The sequence below is a fragment of the Rhinolophus hipposideros genome (assembly GCF_964194185.1).
Source record: "Rhinolophus hipposideros genome assembly, chromosome: 6".
In the NCBI taxonomy this organism is placed as follows: Eukaryota; Metazoa; Chordata; class Mammalia; order Chiroptera; family Rhinolophidae; genus Rhinolophus; species Rhinolophus hipposideros.
The window spans coordinates 24,394,956-24,407,805 of NC_138052.1; the positions used below are offsets into that span (position 1 = coordinate 24,394,956).

Below are 12,850 nucleotides of genomic sequence, written 5' to 3' on the forward strand. Positions count from 1 at the left end.
GTTTTTCTTTTATAGATTGTGCTTTTGGTGCCATGTCAACCTTAGGTTCCAAAGACTTCCTTGACCTGTCTTTATTTAGAAGTGTGTTATTTAATTTCCAAATGTTTAAATAGTTTTCTTTTTATCACTCATCTCTAGTTTAATTCTATTATGGTCACAGAATATTCAGTATTCACAGAATATTCACAGAACTTCTAAATTTGTTTAGTTGTCTTTGTTGTTGTTCAGTTTTTTGTTGTTGTTGTTGTTGTTGTTGTTGTTTTTAATCCAGAATAACATAATGGACTATCTTGGTGAATTCTTCATGTGCATTACTCTGTTGTTGTTTGCTGTAAATGTCAATTGCATGCATTTGCTTGATGATATTTTTCAGTTCTGCATTCTTACTGATTTTCTATTCATTTATAACAATCAATGGAAGAGGGGCATTGAAGTCTTAAACAATACCTGTGGGTTTTATAATTTCTCTTTTCAGTTCTATCAGTTCTTGCTTTGTATCCATTGTTAGGTGGATTAGGAATTGCTATGTGGACCAAAAAAAACCCACCACAACAACAAAAGAGGTTCTATGGAAAGTAACCTCACAGGGTGATCTGACCATAAATTCCAAACTGGGTATGTCATGGTGAGTGATCATGCCCAGGCATACAACTTCTTTACTCAAAGGCTTATCTTTGCCTAAGCAATTACCATTCTTTACCTTGCCTGATTTATAAAGACATTTTATAACCTCTAGAAATGTACTACACAGACATCAAAATCAATTATTAACATGGATTTATTTTTTTGTAAAACTTAAGTAAAATAAAGACATGTCTGTTTTACTTAAACCAGCAAACTTAAGCTAGCTTTTATTTGCTAAGAATTAATCTTAGATCACATGCACTTGAAAAGCATTTGAGTTAGTTTCACTATATTTCTGAGAATTTTAGAATACCCAATCCTTACAAATACTTGCTTTTAAATTGATTTTTACAATACCATCTAAAGGTAGAAAATTATCTCACATTTACAACATACATATACAGACATACACAGACAGACGCTAAAGGAGAACAATTAAATCCAAATTTTATTTTGGAGGCCTTCTATAATTTATATCTGTCCTTGACAAAGTCAAGTTCCAAATGACCTTCCCCCTTTTAAAATAAGGACAGCCATTTTTAATATCGCAAAGAATTGGATTGACGCCTAAACTACAGCATAAGTTGATCTATTTATCTAAATCCTCTTTTTTGAATCTTTCAAAATCCAATTAAATATGTTTTCCATTCTTTCTGCCTAATTTTATAGCCAGATTTTTCTAATTGTGCACCAAAAAGATTAATTTAGAAGAGTCAAAGGATCCTCATCTTGGCCATCTTAGTAGTAACGGTAGATTGTTGTGTGGCTTGTTGGCTTTGGAGGCACAATTTCCCATGTTAATTTTTAGATCTGTAGGGTCTGAATAAACTTCTAGAGAAAACCAGTCCTTACACAAAAGTCTTCAGATGAGCCAAATGTGGTGAATAGCCCTATAGAACTGCTTTACTCCCTGGGAGCAACTTTTCCACAGGTAACCCAAAAATACCTGAGCAAGAGCCAGCAAGAGTTTCCTGGATACCACCAGAACCACAATGCTTATCAAGGCACAGGCCTTTCTCTTGGGCTCTTCTCTCAGGGTGAACCCATTCCAAGGTGCCCTGACCTTCTCCTCAAGACTCCCTTTAGCTTTTCCAAGATTGGCTGCACTACCATATTGGATGACTCCCTACACCCATCTCCACTGCTTCTGATTCAGAGATCTGAACAGCTATCATCACCCCATTGTCTAGTCGGTTTGGGGAAGCAAGTGTGCTTTCTCTTTTGGAGCTCAAGAGAGTTCAATCTCTCATTTAACCAGCAAAGAGTTTGTTCAGACTTTCAGTAGGCAACCGAATTAAAAGCCCAAATTAAAAGCAGCAACCGTTTTTTTCTCCTTTCTGTGATTATGTCAAGCATTATCCACCGCTACAATTTTCTAAGAACAGCTCAAATAAAGTCACAGCCTGCTATATAAGTCAAAGAAGCCCAGAATTGCAAGAGAAGATCCATCCAAGTTCACCCCATGCAAAACAGGGAGCTAGTGGGACACAATTGTTCCTTGCTTGTACCTAATACTGGGTCTGGGTCTGCAGAGTGGTGCTGGGTGGACTTCCTTGGTATCCTATCATACTACACCAAGTAAATGTGGCTGTAAGAAATGCTTAACCCTGTAAAGTTTTGTATAAGACTTTATTTGAGTCAAACTGATAATGTATGCTGGGGAGCAAAAATCTCAAATGCTCTGTTTTGCAATTTATTTTATATATTTGAAATTAAGGAGGGGACATAAGAAAGATTATGTGATGGTCTGAGGAAGCAGTCAGGGACTGGATTACAAAAATAATTAAGATTAGGGCCAGCCCAGTGTCTCAGGTGGTTGGAATGCTGTGCTCCTAACACCGAAGGCCGTGGGTTCGAGTCCCACATGGGCCAGTGAGTTGCACCCTTTACAGCTAAGATTGTGAACAACAGCTCTCTCTGGAGATAGGTAGCCATGAGCAGCCGGAGGTTGGCGTGTGCTGCCGTGGGCTGCTGTGTGCCTCCAGGAACGGACGGTGGTCAGCGTGAGTAGCCATGAGCTGCAGTGAGAAGCCAACCAATGACCGACAACCGACTGCCTCAGCCGGGGGAGTGCAAGGCTCATAATACCAGCATGGGTCAGGGAGCTGTGTCCTACACAACTAGACTGAGAAACAACAGCTTGAAACAGAGTGGGAAGGGAAGGGAGCGGGGAGGCGGAACAAAGGGGGACAAATAAAGAAAATTAAGAATACTCTTAATTAAGAAACCTCTTAGGGATTTGAGAAGAGGCATTTCAATAGTATATTGACCTAGATGCACAGAAACAATGGCCAGGGCTTGTTTAAGGTAAATATAAGCCTTTTAGTAAAGAAGTTGAATGCCTAGGGTGACTACCCACCATGACCTGCACAGTTAGTCAGATCTCCCTGTGGGGTTACTTTACATAGAACCCCCTTTTTAATCCACAGTTATATCTTCTTGTTAATTGATACATTTATCATGGAATGTCCTACTTTGTCCTTAGTAATTTGCTTGTTCCATAGTCTACTTTGCCTGATGATAATATATTGAACCAGTTTCATTTTGATCAGTGTTTGCATGGAATATGTTTTCTCACCCTTTTATTTTTAACCTACCTATATCATTACAATTAAAATTCAGACAGTGTACTTATAAGCAGGATGTAGTTGTGTGCCTGTTTTTATTTATTCTAACAATTGTTATCTTTTAATTTATGTATTTACCATTTATATTTATTGTAATTGTTGATGTGTTTAGATTTAAGTCTACCATTGTATTATTTATTTTCTGTTTGCCAGTTTTTCATTTCTCTCTCTCCCCTTTTCTTGCCTTCTCTTTGATTTTTTTCTTTCTTTTTTTTTGGTATAGCTTTAAGTTATATATTGAGCTTTGAATTATATCTCTTTGTGTAGCATTTTTTGTTGTAATGATTGCTATATAGATTGTAATATATACAAGGTGGGAAGATGAAATTCATGAAGTCATCCTAGAAAAAGTACTACATACCTCATTGCTGAATATCACTGCAGTCACCTTTGAAGTACTGCCATTGGGAAGCTGTGCACCAATGCCAGTGCCTAGTTCACCCTTCAAAGCAATTTTGGGACTCTTTTTCTGGAAAGGCCATCAGAGCTGTTGTCATATTTCTCTTGATGTTCTGAATGTCATCAAAATGTCTTCCTTTCAATATTTCCTTTATCGTCAGGTAAAGAAAGAAGTTATTGGGGGCCAGATAAAGTGAGTAGGGAGTGTGTTCCAATACAATTATGTGTTTACTGGCTATAAACTCCCTCACAGAGAGTGCTGTGTGAGCTGGTGCATTGTGGTGCATGAGCCATAAATTGTTGGTGAAAATTTCAGGTCATCTAACTTTTTCATTTAGCCTTTTCATCACTTGCAGATATATAGTAAACTTGGTTAACTGTTCAGTTCACACAAATTCATAATGAATTATCCATCTAATATCAAAAAAGTTTAACAAAATCGTTGCAACATTGTTCACAAACTTAATTATCAGACCTTTGTATATAATAAAATATGATATAGACATAAATATTAATTAATAATTATAAAATATATGTAACTTTTTAGTTAATTTTTAGAAGCAATATTTCATCACTCCCGATAGGATGTAGAAACCTTAGCACTGTATAATTATGTAGTCAGTTATCTTTACCTTCCTCTCCTTATGTTGTTGTCATATATACCAATGTATAAACACTAAAAACCCAATCAGATAATGTTAATTTTTCCTTTCACTGTTTAAAACCATATATTATAGATATTTTTAAACATTAAGGAGAAAAAATAGCCTATTATATTTACATAGATATTTACTATTTCTTTTGCTCTCCTTTCCTAAAGTTAAAATTTCTCTCTAGCATTGTTTCTCTTCATCTTAAAGAACTACATTTAGTATTTCTTTTAGACCTTTCTACAGTCTAATAATTGTCTTAATTTCCCTTCATCTGAAAATGTCTTTATTATGTCTTCATTCCTGAAATATATTTTTGCTGTGTATAGAATTCTGTAGTGACAATTATTTTACTTCAGTCACTTCTTAAAAATTTTGTCCCATTGTATTCTGGATTCCATGGTATTTGAGGTGAAATATGTAGTCATTAGAATTCTGGGTCCTCTACAGGCAACGGACTATTTTTCTCTGTTTGCTTTATTTTATTTTATTTTTTTTGTCTTTAATTATCAGCAGTTTGATTACAATGAGTCTGGGTATGAATTTGAAGTTTCCTGAGTTTTTTGAATATGCAAATTTAAATCTTTTGATAATTTGGGAGAGTTTTTAACCATTATTTCTTAAAACACTTTTGCACTGCACTCTCCTTTCTATCTGGTATTTCAGTAACACGAATGTTTAACCTTTTTGTAGTGACCTACATATTGTTGAATTCAGGTTCATTTTCTTGTAATCATTTTTTTTATCTGTTGCACAGATTGGATACTTTCTATTAATCTTTCTATAAGTTCTTTGCCTTTTTTGTCTGTTGGTTCCATCTTTCTTTGAGTCCTTGGAATTTCTAAAAATCACACTTGTATTTTCCACTTGTAGTTCTAAAGGTTCAGTTTGTTTCTTTTAAAAATATTTTCTTCTCTGCTAAATTTCCTATTTTTTTATTTATTGCAAGAGTGTCTTCCTTTACAACTCAAATCATGGTTGTAATAACTACATTAAAGTCTTTGATAATTCTACTAGCTCTGTTATGTTGGGGTTGATGTCCATTGATATTCTTTTCCATTAGGAGTTGTGCTTGTTCTGGTTCTTCTTACATTGAATAATTTTGTATGGTACCCTAGACATTTGAGTATAGCCAGGCACCATATAAGAATGTTTGTTCAATAATGGACTACATATATCATGGTGGTCCCATTATATTATAATGGAATTGAAAAGTTCCTGTCACCTAGTGACATCATAGCTATTATAAAGTCATAGTGCAATGCATTACACAAATACTTATCATTGTGTTACAATTGACTGCAGTATTCAGTATAGTGACATGTTACATAGGTTTGTAGCTTAGGAGCTATAGGGGAATAGAATTGGTCATCCCAAAATATGTCTGTTTATTGTAAGTATTATTTAGGTGGGTTAATTTCAAGAAACAACATGGGAAAAGCTCTGAAAACCAGATAAAAGTTACCCCTGCACAATACATTCATATTTGTAAGGGGAATCTCCATTTGTAAAGATGTATCTCTGGCTGTACCAGGAACAGGGGGATGATCTTATGTCTAAAAATTTTTATTACTGCAGAAGACAGAGACTTAAATCTGATTAACAACCTTATCAGGGTTACCCAGCTTTTCCTAGTAACCTCCCGTAACTGACTCCCCTACCTCCACCATCTTCTCTTCACCTGAAGATTGTTTGTAAGGCGGTGCCTTTTTGGCAAGTTACTCATTTTTTCTGGTTCTGTCCTGTATATACCAGAGGTATACATGTTGTTAAAATTTTTTCCTACTGTAAATCTATTATTTCATGGGTGTCTCAGTCAAGAAAAAAGAAGGGTAGAGGATATTTTTTTTTTTGTCTCCTCTACAGAGTAATAGGCTATACATATAGCCTAGGTGTGTAGTGGGCTATCCAGATCTGTGTAAGTTCACTCTATAGTGTTCACACAAGGACACAATTGCTTAAGGATGCTTTTCTCAGAATGTATCACCCTATTTAAGTGACACATGACTGTATCATCTTATGAGATACGGAGTCTTTTTAAATTCTTTGACTGCGGATGGTGGTCCCAATGTAAATTCAGTTTTCAAAGCTTTTGCGGTACTCTGGATCTATCCTTTGTGTATGCTACTTAATCACCACACTGGGACCAGGTTTAGTTCTCATGAGTTTTATTATATTGTTTAGCGTTGGATAAATTGAGGCACAGTGCAGGGGTGAGCTGAGAATTTTATGTACAACTTTATATGATTATTTACTTAAGCCCTCTCTTTGCAATAGGCCTAACACTTTCCTATTCCCAGGGGCCCACTTTCATTTTTCTCTGGCTAGAAAACTGCAACTTCATCCATTTTGTTATGCATTACCTTTGACTATGATTGTTTCTGGTTCAGAGGACAGACAGAGAACAAAAGCAAACAATGTGAACTCCATCTTCTTAGAACAATTCTTCCTGTGATTAGAGAGAAGGGATTCCTTCCTCAATAATTTGGAAGTCTGTGCTACTATTTATTGTTCTAACTGCCACCACTGACACAGGATTCACTGGTGGTTACCATGAAAGAAAAGAGAAAAAACAAAATAAAGTAAAATCCTATAGCATTTTCCCCCCACTCTCTTTCTCTGTCCCTTAATGATTCTGACCAGATTCTCCTACTCTGAACAAAACCAGGAATAGTGGCTTGTCTTAGAGTTATTAAAATCTATACTTATGACATAGTTTGGGGTTTCTGGCTGTATTGGACACCACGCCAAGAGAGAGTTCTCGGAGGTGAAAAGAAAATAAGCTCAATACCAGTTTGGTGGTATTTCAAATTCTGGTTTTCTTCTCCAATATACTTGTTACCATTTGTTTTTCAGACTCCTCAGATTCTAAAATGGTACTGCATTTTAGTTATGTTTACTGTATCTGAGTTGATTGTACTTCTCTATGTCAAGTTGTTTCTTAGACTTCTCTGAAGTGTAGAAGGCAAGAAATGTTTTTTTGCGGTGTAAGAAAAAAATACCTATTAAAGCTAAACTATACTTAAAAAGAAGGCACATTTATTTTAAAACATTGTTTTAAAAAGAAGAAGAATATGTCAGCAAGCTAGCCTTTCATTCTAATGACCAGAACCAGAACTGGGCCTTAGAAATACTGAGATGCAGTTCTCTTCATGTCATATAATGAAAGTGATAAATTCTGGGCTTATCTGTTGCTTCTGAAGATCATTTATGTATCAATAAATTTTGGTATAGTTCCTCAAGGATTAAGATGTCAGAGATTTATGGACATAAGCATCAATCCCCTTTAAACAGTATTCCAAATTGCCAAAATTCAATTCAATATTGCAAGCAACCACCAAAACCAAATCATGGTAGTAACTCAAGTATTAAGATTGGGACCATTTTACAATTAGATAGCTGTTATCCATCAAATGCATATTAGCTGCTTGTAATATTCTTGGTATTAAAAGGGCTCCAAATAATCAATACAAATGAAATAGTCACAGCTGGAATGTCTAGGCTTTCCATTACTAATTATAATGCAATCAGCAACAATTTTATGTTTACCAGTCTGCAAAAACATTGTATATCTTTGATGAGGGTCTTTTGCTTTCTTTTCTTGCTTCTTTTCTTTTTCTTACTAAATTTGATAACACAATTTCTTGTTTAAAATAAAAACAAAATAGCTTAGATTCTTCAAATTAATAGTCATAGTATGTTAAAATTTTAGCTTAGGACTTGTGTCAGAAGAGCACTCTAGCCTAGTGTCAGAAGAGCACTCTAACAATGCCACAAACATACATATTCATGGCCTTTTAATGGGATTTATGGAGATCCATCTTTTGGTACACATATGGTAGGAAGACCTCTTAAATATAAGCTTTGTTTTCTTAAAAACAAATAAACTAATATATTTCTTGTTGGGATTAACTTCCAAAGAGATGTTTCAAAAAATTATGAAAATCTAGCAGTCACCGCAACTATTCCCAGGACATTGCTCACCAAAGTAGCTTTGGAGAAATCACACTCTCTCTTAAGTCATTGACTGAGGCTTTGATTCAGCTTTGCTTACTTATATCAAGTTGCATCTTAACACTTCTGAAGTGTAACAGCCAGGGAGTAGAATCCCTAAATTTGAGAAAAAAATCAATTAAAATTAAACTATAGTTTTTTTTTTTTTTAAAGAAACATTTATCTTTTTTTTGTTTTTTATTTGAGCAGTATATGTTAGCAAACTAGTCTTTAATTCTAATAAACAAACATCTAGTAATATTCCAACAATAAATATTAATCATATGGAATGGATCAAAACATTTTTGAAATGCTGAAAGGAAATATTTAGACTTATTTCAAATGGTGACACTCCCATTTAATGTTGGCTTATGTGTATATATTACCCCTATAGCATACATATCAAAGATACACACTGGCACCTGATAGATAAAACCCTTAACATCTGAGTTCGTTTTCATAACAATTGTATTTTAGAAAGTATTCTTTACATAGACAAGTCGTTTTTAAAATCTTTGAAACTTACCATTGTTTTTCAGTCAAGCCATAGAATTACTTCTAGGTTTCCTTTTTAATATGTGAAAAGAAAACAAAAATAGAATTACTTTATTTTTCCTGTGTTGATCTTGCAAAAATGAAACTGGTTCTTGGGTTAGACATGAAATACATATATAAACTAAAAGGGTAAGCAAATAAGGATATTTTTGATGCACTAAAATGTTACTCAGAATTTCCAAAATCATGAGCTTTATAGCAATCATATTGCAACCTTTGTCAAGAGAGGAGACCTCCAGCCAAATTACTCTAAAACTGTTGACTAAAGGCCTAATTGAGGTGAGAACTATTTGCAGAAAGCTGAAACTCTTGGATTCTTAGACCATTTGAAGTTAAGTGAACCTATAAGGAGGGCATTATGGGTTGAATTGTGTCCCCTAAAAATTTATGTGTTGAAGTCCTAAACCTAGTATGACAGAATGTGACCTTATTTGGAGATTGTCTTTATAGACACGATCAGGTTAAAATGAGGTCATTAATGTGGGCTCTGACTTAATATCACTTACAAAAAAGGGGAAATTTGGAGACAGACACTGAATACAATAAATACAATGAATGTTTTCATAAAGGGGACTCTCCCAAGGCCATGAACCCAAACTATTAAATACGCCATCCAATAGAAACCACAAGATGCTGAATTGTATAACAGTCAGATAACTGGCACTGACAGTAAGAAATATGTTCTCATCCAGAACCCAAACTCTCTGGTGCAGAAGACTCTAGACTTGAACTCTAGCTATAAAAAAGCAGCCAATGATTATCATTAATGACTGATGTGACAATCAATAACAATTGACATGCCAGTCTTGAGGATGGGAAGCAATGAGTCATGGCTGACCCCAAGGTCTAGCAAATAACTGGTATCTTAAGGGGCTTCCCTTGGCACAAATGCAGAAGAACCCCCAACACTCAGGGAACCCATAAAGAATCCTGTAATTGAGGAAGATCCAGAAGCTGATCATAATTTGAGAATGCTGTATTCAATTCATTTTATTCAATTTATTTCCTTTTCCCCTCATATATGGAAGATGTTAAGTGTAGCTGGGTTGTAACAATGAGTAAGGAACTAAGGAACAGAAGGGAGAGAAGGGGAAAAGGGAGAATAACTTTGAGCCGTATAATTATAAATATAATATCTATATGCCTCATGTATTCCTTGTACATCAGCTGTCTGAGGGCCCTCGCAACACCTTCATCAGTTCTTTACTGCTGTCACTTGAGTTCTGTATTTCCCCCACCCAAGCTATCATAGCTATTGTTTCCCATGGTTAGTTACTGATGGGGAAGTACGAGAGGGAGATGAGTGTACAGTAGGTATGTATGAAGGTGGGAGGTTGTTCTTTCCAACCTCAGTCAGTATCCTCACATTGCTAACTTTATTTTCTCTTTTCTTTAAGGAAACAAGCCATTCTGGCAGTTCTATGAGAGAGAGAGGCGGGGTGGGGAGGTGGGAGGGGGAGACAGTGTGGGGGGGTGGAAGAATACAGACAAAGAGAGAGAGAAAATCTGTAATACCAACAAATGTAGGACCTGCACAAGATATAACACAGGTGGATGAATGAGTCTTAAATGACATTTGTTTGAAGAGCCAAGGTGTGAGAAAGATAAAGCTAATTTATCATGAAGCATACTTTGGGCCGGCATGGGACAAGATAATTTAGTGTATAATTCTGCTTTTCTCTCACACTGAGCACACACACACACACACACACACACACACGACTTTCTAAATAAAGACACACCATTACCTATTTGTCTGTAAAAGCATCAGCAATGAAAGAACAAAATAAGATAATGAGAACAGAGATCTGGGTTGTTGCGTTCTCATCCTGGATCACTGACATGGCTGACGCACACACATGTTTAGTCTTCAGTATGTACTTATTTGAATGCTTAGTTCAAATTTAACCCATGGTACACCAATTAGAAGCACTGAATTCTAAATTAAACCCTCAATATTTGTTCTCTAGGTCAACAAAGAACTGTTAACCAGTCAATTTAAATAGTGAACAATATTTGCACCTGTTTTGTTGGGTCAGTTTTAACAGATGCCAGTGAAAAAGGTGCACAGTATCCATAACAGAGATCAAGTTGAAATAGGTGGAATGTCTTTAAAAAGGAAAGGTTTAATTAGGTAGTCTAAAGTAAAGACAAATATATTACCAAATGATTTGAATGATATATTAGCCATAAGGTAACTTTTTTCCATAGAATTAAAACAATGCTTAATAGAGCACAATTATAAACTTGTATATTTCTGAACAATATTTTAAGCACATGGATTAGTTAACTAACTAAACTGCGTTTGTTGTAGTCTGAGGAGAGTTGTAAGAGAGACAAATCACTAAATTTCTGATTTATTTGAACAAGAAGATAGATATAGAGAATGATTTTTGCTGTTATATTTTTTTCATTCTGTGTATGTATATCGATATATTTGATATATTGAATTATTTAAATTATTTAAATAATCATCTACATGACTATTTACATATTTGAAGTAGATATTCTAGATTGTTACATTTTTTCATTCAAAAAATGTAACAATCTAGAATATCTACTTCAAATATATAAATAATCAGGTAGATTTCTTTAATAGTTGTTAAAACTATACCACCAATTAATTCAGAGGGTTAATACTTGCCTAAATTCTGCTAACCTTTCATTTTGATTAAATAAGCTGATATACTTCCTGTAAAAATGCATTTTTTTAAAACTCTTTTCTAATGCCTTTCACTATTTATAATTAGGAGTAGTTGCCAATTTAGATTTTGTCATGAAACAAAGTAAATATGAGAGATCTCAACAAAAGCTTCTATAAGCATAAGTTATACTTTAAAATATAAATGTAAAATATTAATTATTTTTCAGAGGACCTGATGTTATCCTTGAGAGGAATTGAAGTTATTTATTATCCTTCTTGGAGTTAATTGTATTAATTGTTTGTACTGGATTAACAAAATGCGAAATGGAAGAATGTGAATTAATTGAATAAACTTTTTTTTTTACATTTTTTTTTCTGTTTCAGTTGACTTATCTTTAGTGAATAAGGATGAAAATGCCGTCTATTTCTCAGGAAATTCTCTTGGCCTTCAACCAAAAACGGTTAAAACATATCTCGAAGAAGAATTAGATAAATGGGCCAAAACGTAAGTATGATTTCAAAACCTATCATTCAAAAATCTCATATAATAATTTTAAAAATCACACTGGGTTGTCTAATATTTGGAAAGGTGTGTAATAGAATCCTGGAATTTTAGGGCAGTCAGGAATATTAGTGATTATGTTATTTGATGCTTTCATTTTATTGATTAAATAACTGAGGATCAGTAAATAGGGTCATATAGCAAGTTAGTGTAGTGACAAGGTTAAGAGGAAAACTTTTAAAGCATTTAAAAATGTAAACTAATAAAAAAAAACTAAAAATGTAAGTTCCTTTCCTAATTTGTCACTTTTAAAACACGTGTAATCATTTTATTTTATTTCTTTAATGACTAACAAGTGAGTTAACATTTAGGATTTAATTTAGTGTTTTTACAATTAGTTCTTGGCTAAACTCTATCACACTAATTTTTATAAAGAAGGGAATAAAAATTGGTGGGGGACAGGGCAAGAGGTTGAGTGGAGTGGAAGACACCTTCCTCCCTAAACTGAACATGATTATTGAGGTGATTCTCCATTTGTGCTTAGCTAAGCAGCTTCACTCCAACCACGCAGGCATCTCAAATCAGTATCCACTCATTCTTTTCTCTATCTTTTCTGTTCTTTTACTTTCTTGCCTATGAAACCTTTCATACACTCTGTTTACCCGAGTGCTTACCCTCTTTAATCCCAACCTGGTTCAGCCACACAGGTAACCCTCCCATATGTCCATTGCATTAATAGTCAGTTTAGAGATGTCTATTAGCTGTATTATAAACCCTTAATCATAGGTACGTCTTAGCCTTCCCTGGTGACTACCGATAAAGCTGAAACTAGAATGAGTACAAGATATGTTTGACT

At 34.5% G+C, this 12,850-nt stretch overlaps 1 protein-coding gene across 4 annotated transcripts in view; it reads left to right on the forward strand.

The window, feature by feature from the left end:
- Positions 1 to 12,850, forward strand: part of KYNU (kynureninase) — a 99,245-nt gene that overhangs the window by 13,173 nt on the left and 73,222 nt on the right. For all 4 annotated transcript variants that reach the window (XR_013993587.1, XR_013993588.1, XM_081052845.1 and 1 more), the window contains exon 3: positions 11,877 to 11,997. Coding sequence is in view for 2 of the 4 variants with exons in the window: in XM_081052845.1 (XP_080908971.1) it covers positions 11,877 to 11,997 (121 nt within the window). In the remaining 2 variants the exon portion in view is untranslated. The remainder of the gene's footprint in view (positions 1 to 11,876; positions 11,998 to 12,850) is intronic.